The 25211-nt window shown below is 47.4% G+C and overlaps 1 protein-coding gene across 6 annotated transcripts in view; it reads right to left on the bottom strand.

Moving 5' to 3' along the window:
• LINGO1 (leucine rich repeat and Ig domain containing 1) overlaps positions 1-25211 on the bottom strand; it is a 190157-nt gene that overhangs the window by 40670 nt on the left and 124276 nt on the right. Inside the window, exon 1 of one of the 6 annotated variants that reach the window (XM_033160116.1) lies at positions 5741-5835. The exons of 4 other annotated variants lie outside the window; for them this stretch is intronic. In XM_033160116.1, the coding sequence (XP_033016007.1) occupies positions 5741-5770 (30 nt within the window). In that variant the 5' untranslated portion in view covers positions 5771-5835. Of the gene's footprint in view, positions 1-5740; positions 5836-25211 lie in introns of those variants that run through there. One more of the 6 variants, XM_033160118.1, reaches the window with a different exon arrangement.

Genomic DNA, 25211 nt, shown 5'->3' with positions numbered 1-25211 from the left:
TTGCACAAGACCCCCACAAGGTAGCCTGTGGGAAATGGTAGAAATTTGTTTAATAGGCGCACCATGCGATGGGTCCACTGTATATAAATGGGGGCAGTGAGCGGGGGGAGTCCATTCTCTACTGGAAGGGCAGCTGGGTCCAAATCCAGTTAAAGATAGACCTATGGTTTAAAGATAAAGAAGGGGGAGCCAGAGGGCCATCAAGAGTGAGCCCCTGGCAACAGACTCAGCGGGTACACAGGTCACAGTCCCCCCCCCCACTTAAATCATGGCAATTATTTCTAAATTTGCATCCAGACATAAACATTAGCGCATGCAAACTGCATGCAAAACAGCATCCTCCTCTGCCCTCTTTTCCGGCAAAGCATAAGCGGACACCCTACTTGGCTAAATCCTACAAGCTCTGCTCTGTTTCGGTTGCTTTTCCTGAAGAACTAGATTCCGCGTGATGACAACAGAAATAAATAAATAAAAATATAATGTCAGCAATGATAATGATGAAGGGAGAATTCACATTGGGCTGCCTGACAATAAAAAGTAATCACAGAGAAAGTGCCGACATTTAATTTAAACCGGAGCAAGTCACGGCAGTTAAACCTGACTGCTTCCCTGGAGGACTTGCGTCTCCCAAGTGACAGCAGGCAGCCCGGGAACCGAGAGGTGGGAGGAGGCAGATGCCGGCCTCAAGAGCCTGCCTGGGCTGCCCGGCGTTCGCTTCCTCCTGCCGTTGGCGGAGAAGAGACTTGAGCTGCTGCAGGTGTTCTGTTTTTGAAGCATCTCCCCAGGGGAGCTGTTACTGCTGCAGCTCACATGCCACTTAGCAAAGGCCACATCCAGTAGCCTTCCAACGGAGAAAGGCCAGAGCAGAGCCAGTAACATCAGCTCCGGAGGTGGGGGCTGCAACTGATGGCCCCCTGGATGTTGCCAGACTCCCACTAGTCCAAGCCAACATGGCCAGGGAGGATGGCAGTTTTCATTCAGCAATCTCTAGAAGGGCAAAGGTTAGCAGCCACTGACCTAGATGGTTTATTTTTATTGTTCATTTTATTTATTACATTTCTATATTGTCTTTCGGGATGAGGGTGGCGCTGTGGTCTAAACCACAGAGCCTAGGGCTTGCCAATCAAAAGGTCGGCGGTTCGAATCCCCGCGACGGGGTGAGCTCCTGCTGCTTGGTCCCAGCTCCTGCTCACCTAGCAGTTCAAAAGCACCTCAAGTGCAAGTAGATAAATAGGTACCACTCCGGCGGGAAGGTAAACGGCGCTTCCGTGCTCTGCTCTGGTTCGCCAGAAGTGGCTTAGTTGGTTGCCCTCTCATTCCTTATCCACAATCGAAACAGATCCTTTTGTTTCCTCTGTGGCCATGCAACAGGTTTAATCCCTGGCATGTTCACGGTGCCTCGAGCTGAGGGCGAAGGTTGGCACTTTTCTATGCTCTGTTCTCATTTTCAGTTTAGCATACCCTCCAACATTTCTCCAATAAAAATAGGGACATCCTATTACATCACCATCATTTTACTATTTATACCCCGCTCATCTGTGTTGCCCTAACATATATAAAACACAATGAACTTTTTTTTTTTTTTTTAAAAAAAAACACCCTTCCCTATACAGGGCTGCCTTCAGATGGCTCAGGGGTCAGATAACTCCATACCCTCCAACATTTCTGTGATGAAAATAGGGGCATCCTAAGGAAAAGCAGGACATTCCAGGACCAAATAAGAAACCAGGACAGCTTCCGTAAATCTGGGGCTGTCCCTGGGAAATAGGGACACCTGGAGCGTCTGGTCTAGTCCAGTGTTTTTCAACCACTGTTCAACCAGATTTTGCCTGGTGTGCCGTGGGAAAAATTGAAAAATTACTTTATATATAGTCAATATAGGCACAGAGTTAATTTTTTAAACATTTTCTAATGGTGGTGTGCCTTGTGATTTTTTTCATGAAACAAGTGTGCCTTTGCCCAAAAAAGGTTGAAAAACACTGGTCTAGTCCAGTCTCAGGTTAGACTGGACTAAACATTGTTCCATGGTAGATGAAACACAGGACCTTCTAAATGACCGTCTTTCCCTTGGAAGTCAATGTTCAAATATAATCAAGTTCTTCTTTATGTGAGTATTGAAACTGTTAAAATGAATTGGATTTATGGGTAATCTGTATTTTCTTTCTAATGTTATTGCAATGTAATTGAACTTCAGCTTACCTGAAGAAGTGTACAATTGGTGCAAAGAATCTTTTTTGTATTATTATATCTACTTTCTTTTCCTTTTCCTTTTTTATGTACTAAAAACAAATAATTTTTTTTTAATGACCCTCTTTCCCTTGAAATTCAAGCAACACACAAGCAAAAGCCTCATCTGCACTAAAGATGACACTACTTGACACAGCCCCCCCCCCCCCGGTGGATTTCTGGGAGCTGTTGTTCACGAAGGGCGCTGGGCTGCAGGGAACTCTGGGAACTGATGCTCTGTGGAGGCAACAGGGGACTCGTCCTGGCGATTCTCCGCCCCCAGGGGGTTTGAAATGTACAGTGGTACCTCTGCTTATGAACTTAACTCGTTCCGGAGGTCCGTTCGTAACCGGAAACCATTCTTAACTTGAGGCGCGCTTTCATTAATGGGGCCTCCCGCTGCTGCCGGCACACGACTCCTGCTCGCATCGCGGGGCAAAGTTGGCTACCAGGAGCATCTACTTCCGGGTTAGCGGAGCTCGTTATCCGAAGCCTTCGTAAGGGTTCCACTGTATAGTGTAAATGGTCAAAGTCAAGCAATTAACGCTCCCTTTGCTAGAATGGGAAGAAGCTGCCTTATAATTCAATGTTCTTCAACCTGGTGCCTCCCAAGTGCTTTCTACTGCAGCTCTCATCGGCTGCAGCTGATCAGGGATGACGAGGAGTCACCATCCAACAGCATAGACAGTGTGGTGTAAGGGTCACAGGGCTGGAGCCAGAAAACTCACTGAGTGACCTTGAGCAGGGGCGTAGCAAGGGGGTGACAAATTATCAAGGAACAATTACTGCCCTACTAGGGCAGTTCATAAAAAACTTTTTTTTTAAAAAAAAGCTCCAAAGGTCTTATCTTACTATACTAGGGATTATATAGCTATATATGAAATTTCATGCATATTGGTTAATATCTTGACCCTCCTCCACCAAAATAGCTGTTCACTTGGCGGTTTTCCTATGTCATGAAGGCTGAAATTTCAGTCCAGTGGAGCACTTACTGTTCCCAACCCTAACCCTGTGGAAAGCCATCTAATTAGACTTGATTCTGAGATGTTTTTAGGAGGTAATTTAATTATTGTTTGATTTTATACCAATGTTATGTATCTGATGTTAGCCACCCTGAGCCCGACTTCGGCCGGGGAGGGTGGGATATAAATAAAAGTTTTTAAAATTATTATTACTTGTTATTATTCCTTTGTAAGAAAATATGAAATAACGTAAAACCATTTTTGCAGGGGGGGAAATCAATGGGGGGGGGGGTTTGACAAGAAATTTTCCACACCAGGTACCACCTGACCTTCCTACACCTCTGACCTTGAGACAATCAGAGCCCAGCCGACCTCACAGGGCTGCTGCAAGAATAAAATGGGGAGGGGGAGAGCTAAGGGCACCACCTTGGGCTCCTTTGACAAAAGGTGAAATAGAAATTTAAAAACATACAATGTAAGTGAACAAATTATGGGGGCCACCAGTTCCCCATTCATGCTGTGAGTCCACAGGTTTCCCATCTGTTAGGGTTGCCAGGAAAACCCAGACAGGCATCTTTTGGAGGGCCAACATGCCCATTTGGGCAGATTTTTACATTTTAAAGGAAATGTCTGGATTTGGGTTTTTTTTGGGGGGGGGGGAGGCTTGGGCTCAGGCAGTTCAGGCTCCCCACACCCATGCACCTCTTTCCCCGGCTTGGGCTGGAAGTGACTTGGACTGTCCTCTTTTGAGCTCTTCAAGATATGGCAGCCCCTCTGCCACCCATGCTCTTCAGCTGGAGAACTGCCCTGAGATTTATGGATGAAGGGTGGTATACAAAATTTAATAATAATAATAATAATTTACTAGCTTTCAATCTGCTGTGCATTTCCCTCTGCCAATAATCAAGGGGATTTTTGTTTTTGTTTTTTTAAAAATGTGGCCATCCCTTGCTGTCTGAAGTGGTCCTATTCTCTCTCTCCCACCCGAGGATTCTGCCATCATATTCCGCCATACGCAAACCTAGATCTGGCCTTTTATCTGAAGCCACCAGGGAAACTGGGGGGGGGGGGATCAGGCAGGGTGATTGGTAGTGAAAAATACAGAGGATCAGGGAGGAAGAAAAGAGACATCTTTTGCAAATATCTCTTGCAAATGTGGCCAAATGTCTTGAAAACGCAAATTTACAATGCCCAGGAGTACAAAGGAATATTTATAACTTCTGGCCAGATACTTCCACATAGCACTGGGTTATTGCAGCATGGGGATCTCAAACATTCAGGCTGAACTTCTATACTCACTTGCCAGGGAATAAGTCCTATTAAGCGCAATGCAGCTTACTTCTGAGTAGTCATGCATAAGATGGCACTGCTGTATTTTGTGATTGGGAAACCTTGAGATGGGTGGCCTCAGCATGAGAGCAGAAATTTGCCTGTTTCTAAAGGGTGGGAAGGAACCTGACCCAGACATTGCTGTGACTGAGAGATGAGAGGGAGAGGAGGCATTCTCAGAGAGAACCAGCACCACCAGGGCAATAGGCGTTGCTTGGGGGGCATGGGAAAGAGGCAGAAAACACGGGGGGAGCCAGAAGAGAGTCAACAGACAACTGTCTGGCAAAAGAGCTGGTTTGGTCATAAAGGCATGGGTTCGAAAGATGTAGCTTTTTCTGTAGTGGTGGCCAGATCATGGCATTCTCTTCCAGATGAGCCAATTAATATCTATATAGATTATAGAAATCTACCCTGTCAGCTTTTGAAGTATGATCTGCAGTTTTAAACTTGCAATACTCTTGCTGTGGTTTTCTTTTTCATTTTGAACTGCTGCTCATTGATACTGTTACATACAGGTAGTTCATGTACCTGTATTAATACTGTCAATTTAACTACCCATTTGCAGCTACCCATTTGTTGCTTTTATTTTTGCCACTATTTTCACCAGACGTTGCTTCAGTGGTTGTGCTTGGTTTATTTATTTAGTTTTAAGGAAGCAGGATATAAACACAGTATTTAAAGTGAAATGAACAAAACGCAAGTGAACAGACTGGGCGCCTTTGAAGAGCTGCCTCCATGAGGTTCAGGGTGCAGATGGGAAAGAACAAAAGCAGAGCCTGGCCGCAGGATCAGCCCAAAGGCCCATCTAGTCCAGCATCTGGTTCTCACCATTGCCCAGAAGATGCCTATTGTGATGCCCAAAATGTGCAGCGGCACACTCCCCAGCAACTTGCATGGAGAGGGACGCTGCCTAGGAAGAGAAGCTTCTTGAAGTGTCAACTGAGTGGAGGATGCAAACAGCCTCTTCCCAGAGGGCTGTCCCTGAGTGCACCCAAAGAGAATTAATTTGTCGCCTGGGTAAAAGAGGTGAGAGTTGTGCCCTTGTTTCCTCCCCATCCTTCCTGTGTCAGTCACTTGGCTAAAGATACAATTTATGCCCCCCGCCCGTCAGTGATGGATGGCACTCCAGACTTCCTGCTAGTGCTAAAGAGAGGATGGCGGCCTTTGTGGCATTTATTAGCATTTATTCAATTCCCCGGGTCAAGAAGACAATTAATGCTCACCTGCCTCGGACACGTCCACTGCTCTGCCATCCATCTTTAGAGAGCCAGGCCCTCTCTGCTAGCCAGCAGAGGCCAGCGCTCAGGCTCATCCAGGCACACATGGACTCCAGCAGCCTCTTCACGCAGTGCCCCCCCCCCCGAGCCCCCAAGCAGGACCCGAGCAAGCAAAGAACGTGAAAAGAGCCTGCTGGATCAGGCCAATGGCCAAGCTAGACCAGCACCCAGATGCCTCCAGGGGAGCCCCCAAGCAGGATGCGCGTGCAAGAGCCCTCTCCCATAAGAAGGCCAAACTGATCAGAGTAAGTGCAAATCCACAAGGCAAGCTTTCAAACTGGGATGAATCACCCATGGCAGAAACACAGCCTTGAGGGGTGGGGGGAGAGCTGCTGCTTTGAATGCAGGAGGTCCAGGGTCCAACCCCCCAGCATCTCCAGGGAGGGCTGGCTGGGTGTGTCGCCTGGCCTGGGTGCACCACCAGCTTGGCTCAGACTAAGGCAGCTTCCTGCATTCCTATGGGAGAAAGGATTTTTTTAAAGGGGGTGGGGTGGGGGAGAAAGCCAAGAGGGAAGGAGGGAAATGACAAAAGTGCAAATCGGAAACGTTCATTCTGATTGCCACATGCTTGCACACACGAGCTCTTGCTGGCCATGGGGTCTCTGCGAGCAAAAGGAGCAGTCTGCTTCTTTACCTGCAGCAGAGAAATCGCTCTCCTTCCCTTGTCACTGCCTGCCCCCAATCCCCCCTCCCTCCTTCCCTTCAAAACGGAGGGAGAAAAATCAGCACAAAATAAAATTGAGGTCACAGCCTTTTGTCACATTTATTTATTTATCTATCTCTCCCCCTCCCTCTCACAGGGTGGGTTAAACACCTCCCCCCCCCCATCTGTCCCCCTCCCGCCTCACAATTCCTTTCAACCCCCAGTTGGCTTTCCTGGCAATTTTCCACCAGCAATAGCATTCATTCTCTCCCCCCCTCCCTCCCTCCCTCCCTCTCTCTCTCTCTCTCTCTCTCTCTCTCCCTCCCTCCCTCTCTCTCTCTCTGGCTGTGCTGCAAAACAAATATCTCTTGGTTGGTCCCTGTTGCATCCCTGGGCTCATCAGATAAGTGTTGTTAGCTGCTGAATCGACAGATTTGGATCCCTTCAAACATGCAGGAAAGCACGCATTGGCATCACCTCCCCCCACCTCCTTCAGGTCAGGCTGAAACTGGAGACCAGTGTCCTTGTCCTTCTGCGCTGCCAGCTCAGGCTGCAGAACAGGCAGCTGGTCTGGCTCATGCCAGCAGGTGCAAGCCAGTCTGGGGAGGAGGACATGTGGTCAAGGGACACCAGAAGAGCCTGCTGGATCAGGCCAGTGGCCCATCAAGGCCAGCATCCTGTTCTCACAGTGGCTGACCAGGTGCTTGTGGGAAACCAGCAAGTGCTCTTCCCCTCCTCCTGTGGTTTCCTGAATCTGCTCTCCAGAAGCATTGCTTCCTCCAACTGTGAAGGGAGAGCAGAGCCATCCTGGCTCCTACCCATCAATAGCCCTCTCCTCCTCCGTGAATTTGTCTAATCCTCCTTTAAAGCCATCTACATTGGTGGCCATCACTGCCTCCTGTGGCAGTGAGTTCCATAGACTAACTATGCTCTGTGTGAAGAAGTATTTTCTTTTATCTGTCCTGAACCTTCCAGCAGTCACCTTCATTGGGTGTCCCCATGTTGTTGTTGGGGACTCTTTCTCCTCACATAATTTTACACACTTCTATTGTGCACTCATATTTTTGGCAAACTAAAAAGCCCCATACCACCTTTTACATAAAACTGGACTCAGACCCCACAGAAGAATACAAAAAAAGAACTGAACAAGATTGTTAAGGAGCTACCCCCACACATCCAAGGACAGATCCTCACGAACACACCAGCAGAACCTCGACCAGGAACTTTCTATCTTCTAACTAAAATACACAAACCAGGAAATCCAGGACGCCCCATCATCTCAGGTATCGGCACCATTACAGTGGGGGTTTCCGGTTATATGGACTCTGTTCTGAAACCATATGCCATCAGTGCTCCCAGCTACGTACCTGACACCACAGATTTTCTGAGTTACTGTAATAATCGCAGTCGTTAACAGTCGTCTACATGTTTTCCACACCTATCAGCTGATCACCCATTCCCACCACCCTTCTGAGAAATACCCCTCCCCACTCCCTCAATATATTTAAGGGTCTGGTGACTTCCGTTTCAGTGTATCTGAAGAAGTGTGCATGCACACGAAAGTTCATACCAAGAACTAACTTAGTAGGTCTCTAAGGTGCTACTGGAAGGAATTTTTTATTTTATTTTGTTTTGACTATGGCAGACCAACACGGCTAACTACCTGTAATAGTCAAGCTAGACATTCATATGATTAATAACAAGTAATGTTCAATATGTGTACAGTCTGTGCAAAGTGTACAGGCCAAGCTATGCAAATGAGACCACTGGCCCCCAAAGTCTGCTGACCAGGTGAGTTTATGGCAGAGGTGAGGTTTGAACCAGGTCCTTTTTGCTTTGGAGTTCAGTCTCTGAGCCACTCTGCCATGGGCATAGCCAAGATTGAGGGGGTGGGCAGAACTGAGCTACCTGCAACACACTTTGTCAGCTCATTAAGCATTTTTATTTATTTCCCTGATTTGGGGGGGGGGGCAACTGCCCTCTGGCCCCCTATGGCTACACCCACGCCCTCTGCTACTCCAACTCTCTCTTGTAAATATAACATTTAATAGAATAGCTCTGCTCTTTCAAAGTAGAGGGTTTACCAATTGTGCCAAACGCAAGCTGCTAACCAGATCATCCTGAGCCTCTGCGAGCAGATCTTACAAGGCCTCTTTAGAGGGATTATAATTTACAAAAGCAAAAGAAAGCTAGATGTGTACTTTTCAGCCTTTAAGCTTGGCACTATGGAACCCACTAGTTTTTACACGGAATAAAATGCAGATGAAAAAAATAGGAGCCCTGTTTTAACTTGGTTGTGCTTACATTGTGGGTCAGTGAGTGAGACGGGGGGGGGGGGATGGCAGAACACCTGCTTTGGGTGCAGAAGGTCCCAGGTTCAATCCCCAGCATCTCCGGGTACGACTGGGAGAAACTTCCTGCCTGAAACCATGCAGAGCTGCTGCTAGTCAGTGTGGACAGTATGGAGCTAGATGGACACAATGGCCTGATTCAATATAAGGCAGCTGCAGCTTCCTATATTCTTACCTACTAAGACTGCAGTCCCAACCTAATCTAAACTTGGATTGGGTCCCATTAAATTCCATGCAGTTTACTTCTGAGTACTTAGATGTTGGTTAGGTTAGCAGCTTAAAACTCATTCACACTTCCACTAGAAAGCATGGGGGGGGGAAGGGGTGTCCAAGCAGCTTTCTGGTTGACCAGCACTTTCTAGGTTTGACCTGTTTTCCCCTTGCTTCGCTCCTTTCCAGGGAAAGCCCCCTCTTTAGCTTTAAACTGGAACAAACAACAACCCATCAACTGAAGACACAAGACAGAAGGGGAGCCCAGGGTATTTTGCTGCTTTAGGTGAAGAACAAGATGGTGCCCCTCCCCCCCCGGCATCAGGCATGCCTGGCACCCACCTTCTCTGGCATCCACAGGCTCCCCCCCCCCCGTGTCCCCTGAGCCAAGTGTGTTTGCCACAGCCCATGGAACAGACGGCGGTGTGTGTGTGGCTGAGGCTTGTTTAGTGCCCACAACAGTTTCTCTGATTTGCAGATGTGCCCGTGGAGCTGTCTGCAAAAGTTGGCGGTCCCTGAGTATCCCATATAATTGGGAGAGGAATCCCACATCAACGCCCCCCCCCATGAGGGATGATATTCTCTGCCGTACCCTGAGGGAGAAGCTGAGCAGAGGCTGCTAATGGGGGTGGAAGGAGACTGCTGCCTCCCTCTGACAAAGGATAGAGCCGGTCCTGGGAATGGATGGATGAATGGATGGATGAACACAGAACAGCAGAGCAGAAAGGGAACCAATGAAAGCCCAATAAAATGTAAGAAATGAGGTTAAAGAAGTGGTATAATCCTCTGGCCTTGTCATGCTGACAACAGCAGCAGCAAATACCAATTCTATTCCCTGGATTGATTTCCACCTGAGGGATGGCACAAATGTGCAATTTCTGCTCATGTGCCCATCTGAATTCTCCACACACACCTGTCGTTCAGGTACAGACAGTCCCCCCTGGGGGTCTCATGCTTGGTCACAAGCCCTCTTCAGGTGTTCTGAAATTCAACTTGCAAAGAGAGGGAGCAGGGCCACCAACACCAGCCCTGCCCCCAAAGGCCATATCTGGATCCTTCATGGGAAGGACTGAAAGGCAACTCAGCTGAATTCACTTTGTCTCCCTGCCATGATTGGGAACACTTGGGCAACTGCGGTTCCTGCACATTCAGCAGAATACATACATTGAGAACCTCCCTTTACAGCTTCCTACTTAATACTGGAAGGTTGGGGATGGAGCCATACTGAGATGGGCAATTCATTCCCTGTGGGTGGGACGCTTGGGGTTGAATTCAGGATTTAATTCCTCCTTCCCTCTGTTTGTCTCTCCCTTTCCTCCTGGGCCAATTTATGGGATCTATTTTTAATGTGAGCCCTTGAAAGGACACAGACCAATTTAACTGCTCTTAGTCACCCCAAGACCCAAGATGGAGTGGAATGCAAAATGAGCCCATTAAGAGCACTCAGTCAGTCAAGATAAAGGGGTGGGATGGGGGGGCCGACATCATCATCAACATCAACATCATCATCATCATTTGAATCCATATACCACCCTACACCCAGGGATCTCAAGGCGATTCACAGAATAAAATCAAAATATAAAACCACAAAAATTAATAAAAATAAAAACAACAACCCAATAGTCCCCCCACCCCCACCCCCCATTTTAAAAGGGCATAGGATGTAAATCAGATCAACCAAAGGTCTGGTTAAAAAGGAATGTTTTTGCCTGGTGCCTAAAAGTGTATAATGAGGAACCAGGCAAACTTCCTTGGGGAGAGCATGCCACAGATGGGGAGCCACTGCAGAGAAGGCCCTGTTCTCATGTTGCCACCCTCTGGACCTCTCGAGGAGGCGGCACATGAAGAAGGGCCTCAGAAGATGATCTCAGGGTTCGTGTAGGTTCATATGGAAAGATGCAGTCCTTGAGGTCTTGTGGTCCTGAGCTGTTTAAGGCTTTATAGGTCAAAACCAGCATTTTAGGGACAGAAGGCAGAGGGGCAGCTGCCAAAGAAGAAATGGAAAGAGGAAATGATGGATGGGTTGCAGTGGCGTAGGAAGCCTTTTCGCCGCCTGGGGTGGCGGTGTGGAGGCACCCCCTGGGGGCGGGGCGTCACGGCACGTCGGATGCACTGAGCATGCCTAGAATGGATCCGGCCGGCGCTGCTGTGAGCCAGCCAGCGAGTGGTGGCTCGTGGGGCTGTCCCGTCCGGACAGGGTGCCAGGCAGCGGGGAGTGTCATCCCCCCTCCCCTGGAACACGGGGCGCAGTGCCCCCTACGCCCCGCCCTTCCTACGCCACTGATGGGTTGATGGAGACAGAACAAAAATGGTAGAGGAATAAGAGCCACTTGAGGATGGAGAAGAGAAAAACGAAAGACATCCTTGGTCCATCGTGGCCAGGATTGTCACCATCAAGAATGGGAAACCCCAGGAGCATCATCTACCAGACTTTTAGAAGACATCTCAAGGCAGCCCTGTTTAGGGAAGCTTTTAATGTTTAATAGACTATTGCATTTTAATATTCTGTTGGAAGCTGCCCAGAGTGGCTGGGGAAACCCAGCCAGATGGGCGGGGTATAAATAATAAATATTATTATTATTATTATTATTATGCCCTGCAGAATTATCTATCCAGCCCTCGGGACTCTTCTCAGGCCACAATCCCTCCTCGGTTGCACCCTCCTTGAGCGTTTCTGCCTGGCTGGAATGTGTTCTTGAACCCTGACAATGACTCTTGCTTGCCTGAACAGAGGAGGAGAGAGAGAGGTGTGTGTTTGGAAATGAGCCAAACATTTAAAGCTCACAACTTTGTTCAAAGAATCCTGGGAACTGTAGTTGGTTAAGGGTGCTGGGAATTGCAGCTCTGCGCTAGAAAACTACAGTTCCCATGATTCTTTAAAGGAACTCACATCCTCTAAATGTGAATGGGATGTGCTTTAAATGTATCATATGGACCTGCCCTTAGGCGTACTGTTGTTTGACAACTCAGCAAAACACTCTGCTTAGTTTCCTTTTAAAAACAGTATTAATTATTCCTGTTTCTCATTGTTATGCTATTGTGGATTGTGTTTTGTTTGTGCACCACCTTTGTTTCAGTGGGATGAAGGGAGGTTTTGCGGTAGAAAAACAAACAAACAAACAAACAAACAAACAAACTGACGTGTGTTGGCTTCTACCCATTCAGGATTTCTGGTCAGCTATGGAATAATGATATCTTTGGATGACTGACTCTGTGGATTAAGAAAGGGGATAGTAAGGATTTGGAGGTGGCTCTGACAGCTGTTAAAGGCTGGGAAAAGGGTGCTGTGCAGGAATTGGACTGTGGGCCAAACAGGACTTGACTGTTAAATGCATTTTTGCATTCATCAAGCAGGTTTTTCAGAATGCAAGTTGCATCAGCTAGAGGGAGGGGACTGATAATTATCAGGATCTTAGCAGGTATGGAAGGAACATTTAACTCTTTACTACTCTGCTGGGTCCTGAGGAAAATTCCCCCTTCAAAGCAAGTATAGGCATTGGGAAGATTTTCTGTTTTGTTTGCTTTTCTGCTTTTGCATGTTTACATATTGCTGTTTTATTGGTTTATACATTGCATTTTTGCTCCAATGATATACTGCGTTGTCGTGTTTTTCAGACTATACACTGCTTAAGAGATTTTATTTTATTTTTTACTATTAACTTGCCTGTAAATGGCTTTATAAAATATATAAATAAAGCTGGCAGTGCCCTTTGAAGCAGGGAGCAGAGGAGATGTGGATCTGCAGAAAGGGGGAGCTGAAGAAACCGTAGCCTGGGGGTCAAGAGGCAGCCAGCAGCAGTTACTGTCTGCTGCTCATGGAGGGAGAGTGGGCAGAGCACAGGGTGGAGCAGGAAGGGTCCCTGTGGATCAGTCACAATTCTATGGTGCCCTTGGCTGTGGTTTCTGCTGCTGCTGCAGCCTTTGCAAGCTGGCCGCCCCATGGACACGGTGAGAGCCAGGAAGTGTCCATGGCTGAAATGGACATATTGATCCAAGCTAAGCTATCAGCTCTTTGGCTGCAAGCTCTTAGCTCCGTTTTCTTGTGGCATTTGCATTCAGAATTGAGAGCAATTTTTGTCCATGGGCTTCTCAACAGCTGGAAACTGAACACAAGGCCACCCTCCACTCTATCAGCACTTTGGGAAGCCCATAGTTCAGCAACAGAGTGTTTGCTTAGCATGCAGAGCTAGTCCCTGGTATCTCTGGGGAGGGCTGGGAATGTCCCCCTGCCCAAATCCCTGGAAACCCCTTAGAGACAGAGCTACTTACATTAAAACAACAACACCACCTGCTGCTATTGGCCACTCTGAGTCAGTGGAAAAGAGCAGGCTACACATCAAAACCAATCCATGAGGAGTTTATCCTGCCCTCCCTCCAAGGAGAGGATGGTCCAGGCCCCTTTATCCTCACAACAGGCCTGCAAAGTAGGCTAAGCTGAGAAGGAGCGACTGGTCCATGGTCACCCAGTAAGACTGCATTGCTAGATTGTATTGTCCCTGGGCTGAACTTGAGACTTTAGCTTACTCTTGTGGCTACTTTCATTGTCTTATGCAATTGTGTGTGAAGCGGTTGATCAAGAAACAGCGTCTTCTTCTGAGCCTATGAAAATAAGTAACGCTGTTATATATATATATATATATATATATATATATATATATATATATATATATATATATATATATATATATATATATGGTTCTTTTTTAACTGTGGAGATAAGAAAAATCAGGCATGCCATCCTATGGTAAAATTACTTGTAGTGAGCAGAGGTCCATCAAAGGCTGTTGGCCAGGAAGGCTCTGCCTCCACCGATGGATGGGTGGGGTGGGGAGGTTGCTCTTGTGCTCATGTCCTCCTTGTGTTGTGGCATCAGATTGACCATGCTGGAATAGGTGGGCCATTGGCCTGATCCTGTAGGTTCTTCTGACATTCCACGTTTAAAGCCATCCAAGTTGGTGGCCATCACTGCTTCTTGTACTTTGCCACTGTGTATTGTGGTGATCAAGACAATGTACCTTATTTCAGATCACCAATCTTCCTTAGTCACAGGACATCCTATGATCCTGGCAGATTCCCTGCCAGGTGATTTTCTGCCTCGATGAGCCAGTGGACAGATGCTCCTGGCCTCCCACAAATCCCACTCATCAAATAGAAAAAGCTCCCCACTCCCCATATAGTTTATCTTCCATTCTCATGGTTGATGGCACGTTTTTGCCCTCCAGTTTGAGGTGTTTCTTTGTCCTAGTCCCCCCTGCCCCCCCATATTCTATAATCCAGGGGAAGATGTGATCATTTTCCTGCGCTTGGCTGTACCCAAAACTAACAAGGCGTGACCATGCAATACACAAGATCCGCTTTCCGATAGCTCTCCGCATACTTGTCCAGAGCTCTGCTTGTGTTAGACAGTGAGGCTGTTCATGGGCATCCAACCACGGAATTCACCCAAGAGGCAAGATCCCATGACTGCAGGAGAATTTGAACGTATGCTCCAGCAGGCCCCTTTAAAGCATCCTGGTCCTGTCCGACCAATCACTGGCTCACAGTTGTGTCCCTGCCCCCTTTTTGAAAAAGCCTGTTGAGGAGATGCAATCTTAAAAAGTTGTTAGCATGAGTCATTTAGCATTGCCCTTCTCCAGGATCTCTGGGGTCTCTGAAAGGCAATTGTTACAGCCTGATTGCCCTGCCCCCCAACACCCCTCCCCACCTTCCACCATGAGCTGCAGGAAGGGGGAAATTTGGGTTGCACTCTCATGTACCCTCCAATGTCCCAAATGAAAATAGGAACATATTGACAGCCACCTGTCAGGAATGCTTTGATGGTGTTTCCTGCTTGGCAGGGGGTTGGACTGGATGGCCCTTGTGGTCTCTTCCAACTCTTCTATGATTCTATGATTTCACTCCCCCACAACTGACCATACTTGACCCCCCCCCATTTTGTGTGTGTCTCCCCCTCCACAGAGCATTTCCTATCAAATGAAGGGCAAGAACCACTTCCCCAGTGGGACACAATCCCTCCAGCATCCTGAGAAAACCCCTTAACCCTGGCTTTGGTAGATTTACGGAAAGAAAAACACACACCAATAAATAAATTTTAGAAAGGGGAGAGATTAGAAAAGAACACACAAAGCATTTTTTTAAAAAAAATCGAAACTCCTTGTGCTCCGCTCCGCTTCTCCTTTCTTCCCTCCCACCCACCCACGGCACCCCTGCCCTCCACCTGCCCCTCAGAGCTAGTGTGTCCTGTGGGGCTGGGCTACGGCAGCCTCTCCTCCTCCTTGCCTGCTCCCCAGCAGCTGCTATGAGCTGCCCAAGGGAGGAGGCTGGCAGCAGCATGGAGAGGCGGCAGGAGCTCCCTCACAGCTGCCATTGCCACCATTCGGGACAGGGCAGCTCTCCCCCCTCCCTACATTTGGCACTGGCGGGAGAAAGAGGGACGTTTCAGGATCAAATCAGAAGCCTGGGTGGCTTTTGTGATTCTGGGACTGTCTCTTGAAAACGGGGGCATTTGGAAGGTATGCGCTCAGTCAGCTATCATGGAACCAGAGCACTTGCCCACACAGAGCCGTCTCCTAAGCGGCACTTGAACTTGGCGATCTGTTCCCAAAGGCATCTCCCAGGCGGCGGGTGGAAAGGAAGAGTCAGGGATGCCGGTTCTCTCTGGGTCTGCCTTCCGGCAAAGGCAAGTGGCACTTAGCAATGAAGAAAAAAAAAAAGAAAAAGAACAGCATCCTGGTTCTTATAAACCAATCCAGACTTTCAGACAGGAAGGAATCATGACCTTGGGATGTCACAGACCACAGACTTATTATGGAAAGATCACTGCACAGTACTAATGCATCTCATATCCAAGGCACGGGGAGGAGGTTTGTGTGTGGAATCATGGCTCAGCAGACTTGAATTTGTCTCCATTCATGTTGCTGTATCTCCAATGCCACGTGGATTTCCGCAATCTATGTTTCTGGCAAATGTGGCACGAAGCTTCTAAAATCCTATCACTTTTTACCAGACCACCGAGAGCTTCATCTAGGACCTTCATTCTTACTTAAGAGAATTTGTCTTCAGCTGAAGCAGTTGAACACAAAACAAGGGGATGCAGTGACATCCTTTGCTGGGTGTACCAAAAGAGGATGGGACCCCTTTGCTCTTTGTCTCCTGCTCCTGGGCTTGGCCACTTGTGGCCACAGGATGCTGCACCATTGGTGGTGAGGAAACTGAGGCCCAGGGCCCAAGGCAGCCCTCCAGGCCCCCTTCTCTGACCCTCAGGGTTCTTCCCAGACTGCACACCCTCTCTCCCTAGGTCACATCCTTCACTGGTCTTGCTTCACACCCCAAGTATTTTTGTTTACAATGATAAAATCAACATTTGTTGTGGCACCTGCTTTTGCCTCCACTACCACTCACTGGCATATGGCCCTTGGAAGCCTGTCCAGAAGGGAGTGTGGCCCTCAGGCTGCACATTTTCCCCACCCCTGCTTGACAGTATGCAAAGGCACCTGCGTGGCCAATGAATGAGATATTGCATCCATCAACATCCATCAAGCACCAATTAATTTTTGTCCCACCAAGGCAACTTTCCTAGCACCATGATAAGGACACCCCATCTCCTGCACTGCGTCAGAAACTCAGACACATGAGCTATTCATTAAATGTATCCTTAAACCCAGGCTATGGGTGCAAGAGCAGAATGTTTAGGCATGATTTTTCTTCCTGCAAGATTACAAAGCAAAAAATAAAAAATGTGTATATTGTCAACATTAATGTATTTATAATTCAGTCTCACATTTTACCTATTACAGTAATCTCCCCCCCGAAACACATGAACTAATCCACAGTTCACATCAGTGACACATTGTTAATACATATAACATTTTTAATAGCAATTGTTGCTATTAATTGGACACCACAAACATAAATGGGTCTCACTAGACAAGTGGATATCTCTCAGAATGCCCATTCTGAATTTAAGTTTTTCAGTCAACTTATCAGCTGTGACAGAAAGGTATGTAACATGTTTTAGGTAACTTTCTGGCTATAGGAATGCCATTTTTTCCTGGTGAGCACCTATGGCTGAAGCATATGCAGATGAGGCACAAATTCAACTGGTGGTGCTTATTTTATCACTGTGTCTCTGAAATGGGGGGGGGGGGGGGAGGTTCCAGCAGTTTGACTTCCAAATTCTGCCTGCTATCAAGCTGTCAACCCTGTCGTAAAAATGTTGTAACTCTGGGTGGGAGCTGGTTTATCAATAAGAACAAAACCAGAGTTGCTATAATACATTTAACTGCCGGTATGTTTAATGGTTTTGTGAATGCAATTTCCAAGCCTCTTGGCATACCTGACTGGGGTGTCAGAACAAAATCTACCATAGAGATATCAAAATTTGCAAAAATTTGGCTTTTGGAAAACAAGAGGTCTGCAATACTTCAGTGATTGGGAACCACACCTCTAGAGGACCACAGATTCCCTACCCCAACCTAACGTTTTAAGACGCAGCAACTGTAGCTCTCTTTATTTTGGCATTTCAACATCCCAGAGTAGACTGCACTTCTTGTATTCCACAGCCATTGGTCCACCCACCTCTGGTGCACCAATTCAGATATCCACGCTGGCTTGCTCTGACCCTTTCTTCAAGGTATTTAGCTTTTGTTCACGTGCCTGCATTATTTCTATTTCCCCCCTGCTGCACCTTGCAATTTTAGGTCTCCTCTTTCCATTCCACTTTCCCTCTCCTTCCCTCTCCCTTTTCTTTCTCAATTTCTTCCCTCTTGCTTCAGCACAACATTTCTCATCTCCATTTCACGGCATCTTCCTTTCCCTTCCTCTATCAAATCACTAGCACACGGCACCCCACACAAGAGCCACGCGGCAAATGCAGCCACCTCCTGACAGGCAGACTCTCTCCCCGCTGTGCAGGACAGCAGCTTCAGCCCCCCCCCCCCCCGCCAGTAAGCCATGGAGCAAAGGCCAGTCGGTGGGGTGTGTGAGATGAGTGCTTGCCTGGATGGAGGGATGTGAGGATGAAGAAACTGCCCCATGGAGGAGGAGGTGTTGCTGCCATTGCTGCTGCTGACCCAGATCCACATCTGCTGCCCCCCCCCCCGCAGCACCCCTGGAGGCAGCTGCCTCCGATAGCCTCATGGACCTGGTTGTGGGCTTCTCATCATGGGCACCTGACTGGCCACTCTGAAATCAGGATGATGCAGGACTAGAGAGGGGCACTTGGCCTGAGTCACCTGGGCTCTTACGTTTTTTATGAAGCTGACATAGATCTCTAAATCTTTAAGGTGCCACCTCGCTCTCTTTGCTGGCGCTCTCCAAACTCCTGACAGGAGCAGCAGCAAGTCCCTGTCAGATGGCAGTAAGTGAAATGAAAGTGTAATGATACACCAATTTCCATGTTGTCGAATGAGGGCGACACGCAAAGAGGTGCTGCTCTGAGCTTAATATGCAGGGGTTAGCGGAGAAAACTCCCAAAAGCCATGAACTAATGTGGTCAAAACTGAAGTGTGTGTACCTTTGACCTTGCAGATCATGTCATGCGGTAGTAACTGGAGTGCCACCAAATAAATTACATTATAGATACAGATGTTCTCATCAATGGCCAGGACACCTGAGAAGAAGATGTGAGGACAACTTATACTGCTTTCTTGTTGCTTGAGGTTAATGGAGTTGTATTTATGCATACCAGCACTGTCATATCTGCAGATCTGACATCGCTGCTGCCATTTTTTAAGAGGCTCCTATGATTTTAATTTACTTTGTTAAACCTCTGCACTTTTTCTGCGGAGCTTTACAGCGTCTAGTTTATTGTTTCATGTTTAACTTGTTACTGAATGAAATATTCTTGAAAGAGTTATTGAAATGGGTTGTTTGATATGCCAGTGATATTCCTTTTGCTATGTGTTACTGCTTATTACCTAGTTACTGTTCTATTCTTAAGCTGCCTTGGGTGCAAATTCTCTTGCAGAGAAGAAATGGATACAAACTGAATTAGGATGCTCAGTGGCTGCCAGCCATGCTGGTTCTGCTCCCCCTTCACTGTCAGATGCTGGGACTCCATAAGTGACGAGGGCACCACTGTGAGGCTTCCCGTGGGCATCCGGGTGGGTGAAAACCAGTGTGGTGTAGTGGTTAGAGTGTCGGACTAGGACCTGGGAGACCTGGGTTCAAATCCCTACTTGGCCATGAAGCTCCCTGGTGAACTTGGGCCAGTCACAGCCGCGCAGCCTGAGCTACCTCACAGGGTTGCTGAGAGCATCCAACAGGGAATGGGAGAACCTTGAGCTCCTCGCAGATAAAGCAGGATAGAAATGGGGGGGGGGTGTGGATAAAGTAAGAAAGAATGTCCTTGTGACACAAACACATTTTTTTTTACACCCTGGTCTGGTTTGGATGTCTTGACAAATAAAAAAAAGTCAGGTAAAGGTGTGTGCTGGTGAGGGGCTTGGCTGGGATGGGGAGGGGCTGGATGTGGCCTAGGAGGAGTTTCAAAGGGGGGGGGGTCACATTTGGTCCTTAGGCATCAGGCTCATCAGCCCTGACATAGTGTGTTATACTCTCCCCAGAAACTCAGAATAAGCCCCCCCTGCAATCCCAATGTTTCTGACCCCCCCAAGTGAGGCTATAGGAACCTGGGAAGCTCTCTTTGGTGCATCTAGCTCCATATTGCCTGCACAGGCTGGCAGTGGCCCTCCAGGGTTCCAGAGAAGGTTCTTCCCTAGCCCTACCTGGAGATGCCCCTGGGAAGGGAACCTGGAACTATTCTGCAGCAATCAGTATTGATTAGCATATGCAAATAGCATGCAAATCTGTGCCATACCTAGTGATGCCCCATACCACAGGCTTCAACCTTGCCCAAGGGAGAAGAGGCAAGCAGGTGGCTGTTGCTTTGCATCCTCTGCAAAGACAGGTCAGGAAGGATGAAGCAGAAAGACGTCCAAGTCAGATTCATTCCTCACTGTTACATAAAGATGGAGTGAATCTGCTGGCATCGCTTATTCCGGAAAGGAGGCAGTCCAGGGAGTGGGCCTGTGCACAAAGGCCAAAAAAAGGGTGACCATCAGATCTGTAAACCTTTCTCTGGAGCTAACTGCTTTTGGCACTTCCCACCAAGATAAAGACATGCCTCTAAACAGAGCGATTTCAAAAGCAAGACACCCTCTTCTCTAGCCAGTTGTTGCTGTTTTTTAATATAGGCCTATACTGCAGAATATGTGGGCTATTTTGAGCTGCTCAATATTCTTTTTTACCTGATGAAATTTTATGTATGACTCCAAAGCTGGCATACTTCTATTCCAACATTATAAGAGCATGATGAAAAGAAGCCTTGGACATTTCTGATGTGAGATCTGCTGCATGTAAAGAGGGTTGAACCCTGGAAACGGCAAAAGACTGGAGAAAAGAACAACTGATGATCAAATGCTGTTAAAGGCATGGGAGCAAGGGCCAGGGAAATAGTTGGCAACCTTAGCCAGGAAATAGCCAGCCCTTCACATGCAAGCCACACTGTTTTTCACAGGGTCAGAATAGTAGATCCAGTCCATCAAGACCCTGGTTATTAGGGCATGGCCACCTTCAAGGCTTGGGTGCTGTTCTGCCGATCCTCAAGTCTCTGGGATTTCACATGTGGGTCCCTGAACATTCTGGAGAAGAAGGAAAGTGGCGCTAAAGAATAAAATAAAAAATTCTTTCTTTGGAAGTTGCAAAACAGGAGGGGGGCCTAAGCTACCTTGCCCCCCACTCTGTAGCAATGAGAAGTATCATCTCTCTTTCTCTGCAAACTATTCCTGAGTTATTTCTCCATTTATAGGCTTTTTCTGTGGAGCTGATGACCACACTCCCAACTGGAAATTGGCATGTGGAGATGTTTGGCTGTACAGAAGAAGTGGTGGTGGAGAGTAGGGGGGGCAGGATATACAGACCAAGATTTCTGCCTGGACAACAGTCTGGGAGAAAAAGAAATGCTTCCTACCACCACTGTTACCATCTGAGCCAATGGTCCCCAAATCATTTGGGGTCACCCCCCCCCTTGGGGCCATTTGGAGCCCCCTGCCCTACTCTACAAAAAGCATTATAGAGAATAGAAGTTTGCACAATCTACAAAGGAAGAAAATAGCACAGTGAAATTCAAAACAGGAACAATTAATTGCACATTTATCCAGCTGAAACTATCTTAATTTGTTAAACAAAACTGATGAGCTTGATCCAGGGATACCAGCTTTTCAAAGTCCGATAGCCATTTACACTGCCAGTGCCCCCCTGCTGTCCCCTTGCCTCTTAGCCCTAAGCAATCCCACAGCCTGTGGGAACCACTGTTCTAAACCTAGGATTGTCCTGAAGCTGCAAACATTGTCTGCTCCATTTTTTGCCCCCTCTCCCAACATGGGAAAAGGATTTGTAATTGATGCATTCTGTATGCTGTGTTTTGGGATTATACAGTCAATTAGATGATCTTCTATTATTACTACAAGACATTTGCAGTGACACCAGAGTGGTTCAGAGTGAAAATGCAAACAGGGCTCCTGAGCCTAGAACAGTTGTGCAGGAGGAAGAATTCTGGCTGGGATATCTCATCCCACCACAGCGCTGGGGTGGCAAAAGCTGTCATGAGCCAAAACTCATTCTTCCTACATGACATTCACGACAAAATTCCTATCCTCCCAAAGCGTGCACTCATAAAATTCTTACTCATTCTCAAAGGTTTTACAAATGTGGGTTGCGGGTGACAAATTGGATTGAGAATAGGCTTTTGACCCGGACTTCCGGCGGCGACGCCATTGCGGGAGGTCGTGGGCTGCCTCGGCTGCGAGGCGACCCAGTCCGTCCCGGGGGTTGGAGCCCCGCTACCGCAAAGCGGGGCTCCGATGGGGTGCGGGAAGAGCGTCCCGCACCCTGGCCTCCCCGGCTGTGCCCATTGTGGCTCCGAACCCTTCCCTCGCTCCCCCTGTAAAGGGGGAGTGGGGGTGAAGGGACGACGGAGCTGGGCTATAGGGGACATGCCCCAACCGGGATGCAAATGCGGCGACAAATCCCGTGATGAGCGTCTAAGTTCTACCTGTCTTTAATGGTGTTAAAGAACCCGGTGGTTGTGAGTATTTGACTGATTTTTACATCTTGGGAACGATCCGGGGGGAAGAGGAAAGGAAGCCTGCCTCCCTCCCTTCGGGAAAGAAAGAAAATAACCAGTTTAAGTGACTGCTGCTACAGTAATGGATACAAAGTGTTTGAAATTTGAAAACTGAGACTGCTGAGATTTCCCTTTGGGGATTAAGTGGGCAGAAAATATCTCCGTTTAAAGTTTTGGTCTTTACGCTCTGGCTTCAGAAAAATGGCGATGGAAAATTTGGACTGATGTGGGAAACAATTGAAACAAAGGGAGGAAGAGACAGGAACTGAAATTTGACACTCACCCCCTCCCCCAACATGCTGGACTTTGTGTTTGAACTTGTTTTGAACTCTGGATTAACGGATGAAGAAATGCTTACTGTCTTGAGGCTGGAACTGCTTAATCGGAAATTGAAAGTCTTGAGTGGGATAATAAATAAAAAAAATCTACTTTCCACAGAGGAGGCTTTTCAAAAGTTTTACACAATGGAAGGAAACCTTTGCAAAGAGTTAGAAGGGTTGCTTGAAGGATGGTTTGAAATGTCTGGGCTACTCCGGGAAAAAGAACCGTTCTTTGGGGGTGGCAGTCCCGGAACGGTAAAATTTACAATATCCAGACCCCGAGGTGGGAGCTCGGGGGCAAGGGACAAGGAATTAAGATATTTACAAGAAGAAGAAGTATGGTACAAAGATGCGGAGGAGCCCAGAAAAGAGATGATGTGTATCCTGAAGCTCGATGCAAAGTTTGTTGTGAATGCTGCCTGGATCTGTGGACATCTGGGAAAAGAAGATAACTGGAAGATTGGTCCCAGCGAAAGACAGAGAAAGACAATGGACAGAGGGGGTGTGGGGTGAAGTATTTAATGTAAAAGTTAAATGGTCTGTTATGGTACCTGAAATCGGAGGGTGAAGGTTGTTAATTGTAAGTTTATCTTGAATAAGTAAGGAGATATTGAGATTTTATGTTAATAGCAGCATGATAAAGGACAGAAGAAATAAGTTTAGATTGTATAAGAATATTTTGTTAAGATTTATGATAGAATATGAAGATTAAGATAATTGTGTTATCTTTAATTGAAGTTAAATTCTTTTTTCAGAGATAAGATGTTAAGAAAGTAGATTATGGATTTAAAACCGAAGGTGAAAAGGCAGGGGAAGTCAACCGTCAAGATTCGGAAATAGAAATTTTTTTTTTATGTATATAAACAAGAAGAAGAATCCTGGCAATATATGTATTTGTATTTGTTTTATATTTGTAGGTGTGGGTTTGGGTGTGTATTGTGTTATGAAAATGCCAATAAATTCTTCATAAAAAAAAAGAGAATAGGCTTTTGACCCTCACCATTTTGCCCCCGGAGCGTGATCTGAAGGAAAGCAAGGCAGCACCTTCACTGAAGGGAATGTGGCCTAAAACTGCTTAGCACCAGGATCCTACACAGCTCAGAATGTTTCCTTAAAATGCCCTCAAACTGTTTTGGAGCACAATTTCCCATCAGCTCCAGTAAGTGCAGCCAAGGGGCAGGGGTGATGTAGCCCCAATACACCTTGAGGGCACTGGACTGGAGGAGGATACAGGACCATCTGCTTCGGGTGGGGGGGGGGGCAGGCGGGGACAACCTCAGGCCCAAAGACCCAATGCAGCCCCTACTCAATGGAGAGCTCAGGTGGCAGAGCGCAAGACTCAGTCTCGGGGGCGTGGGTTCGATTCCCACGTTGAAGAAAAGATTCCAGCATTGCAGGAAGCAGGACTAGGTGGCCCTCCTGCTCCCTTCCAACTCTATGATTCTACGAAATCCTCCCCATCTTGCCTTGGGGGCTATTGCCCTGGCCACACCAATGGCCACCTCACTTTTGCTGGCTGGAATATGTATTTAAGCTCTGGAAATTATTTTGGCTCACCCAGACAGAGGAAAGAGAGGGGTGTGAGACAGTGTGTAGGAACTAGCCTACCATGTGGAGGCAATTATTACATGTGCTGCTCCTCCCCCTTTTACCTTGGCCCCACCCACTGCTGGTATGCAGCCCTTGAAAGTTCCCCACAAGGATTGGCAGCCCTTAGGCTGAAAAGGTCCCCCCCCACCATTCTTGATCTACTTGGACACCAGAGTAGGCCAAGAGCAGTCCACCAAAGACCCAAAATCACATCTTTCCATGCTAGCTGAAAGCCTAGTAACTGAAAATGCCCAAGACTGAACTTGGATCCTTCTGCATGCAAAGCCCAGAGCAACAGAAAGAGAACAGAAACATCTGCTCTGGCTACTCCTTCTTCTCCTTCTCTGTTTGCTATTTTAAAGCCCAGGGCTAGAGGCAGAATTGCTCCTTCTGGTAATAAAACCCACAACTGCTTAGAGGAAGAAGAGTGGGTTGTTATCTGGGATCAGGGCTACCACTTTCAAACCACTTCAAGACTAAGTCCAAAAAGGCATCACGGGAGAGGTCTCTGAAGCAGCTGTATTAGCTTGCATGGGTTTGTGTGTGTGTGTGTGTGTGATGCTCTATACAGTAATCTAATGGATTGTATGTTCGTTTTCCACCCTCCATGTAGGGAAGGAAGAGGATGGACCACAGTTTGATGGCACACTTTTGGCAGGCTGAGCTGGGAAGGGCCTTCAGACAAGAGGTTCTTCCCGGCTGTGCTGAAAGCATCCAAGTGATGGACTGTGTCTAGGGAAAGTGGTAGGATCTACATTTATTGATTATGGAGTTTTGCTCCACGGAAAAACATTTGCATCAAAACACCCCTCCCCCATGTTTTCTTTAATTGGGAAGATATTGTTTCAGCAAGAATTGGATAGCAGGTGGGATGCCTGATCAGCACTGGGCACTTACCTAAAAACATAGCACACAGCAAATTTGCTGTACCTGTCACATACAACCTGAACTGACTGAGAAGAATCCCTGGAGCTCTGAGAGAAACTCAGAAGCAGATTTTTGCTTGGGTTGGGGCTGCCCAAGATATTTTGCTTCCTGAGGAGAAGTGCAAGGTGGCACCATGACCTTCCCACATATAGAAACTGACCCCACTGGCAAGTGAATCTCATTTTAATATTGGTAATGGGACTGCAACCTCCACCGACCTCCATCGCTCCTGCGGGCAGCAGGCTAGCTA

Source organism: Lacerta agilis, chromosome 9, assembly GCF_009819535.1.
Source record: "Lacerta agilis isolate rLacAgi1 chromosome 9, rLacAgi1.pri, whole genome shotgun sequence".
Classification (NCBI taxonomy): Eukaryota; Metazoa; Chordata; class Lepidosauria; order Squamata; family Lacertidae; genus Lacerta; species Lacerta agilis.
Note: the sequence above shows the minus strand (reverse complement) of the source record. Positions and strands in the feature narration are given on the sequence as shown.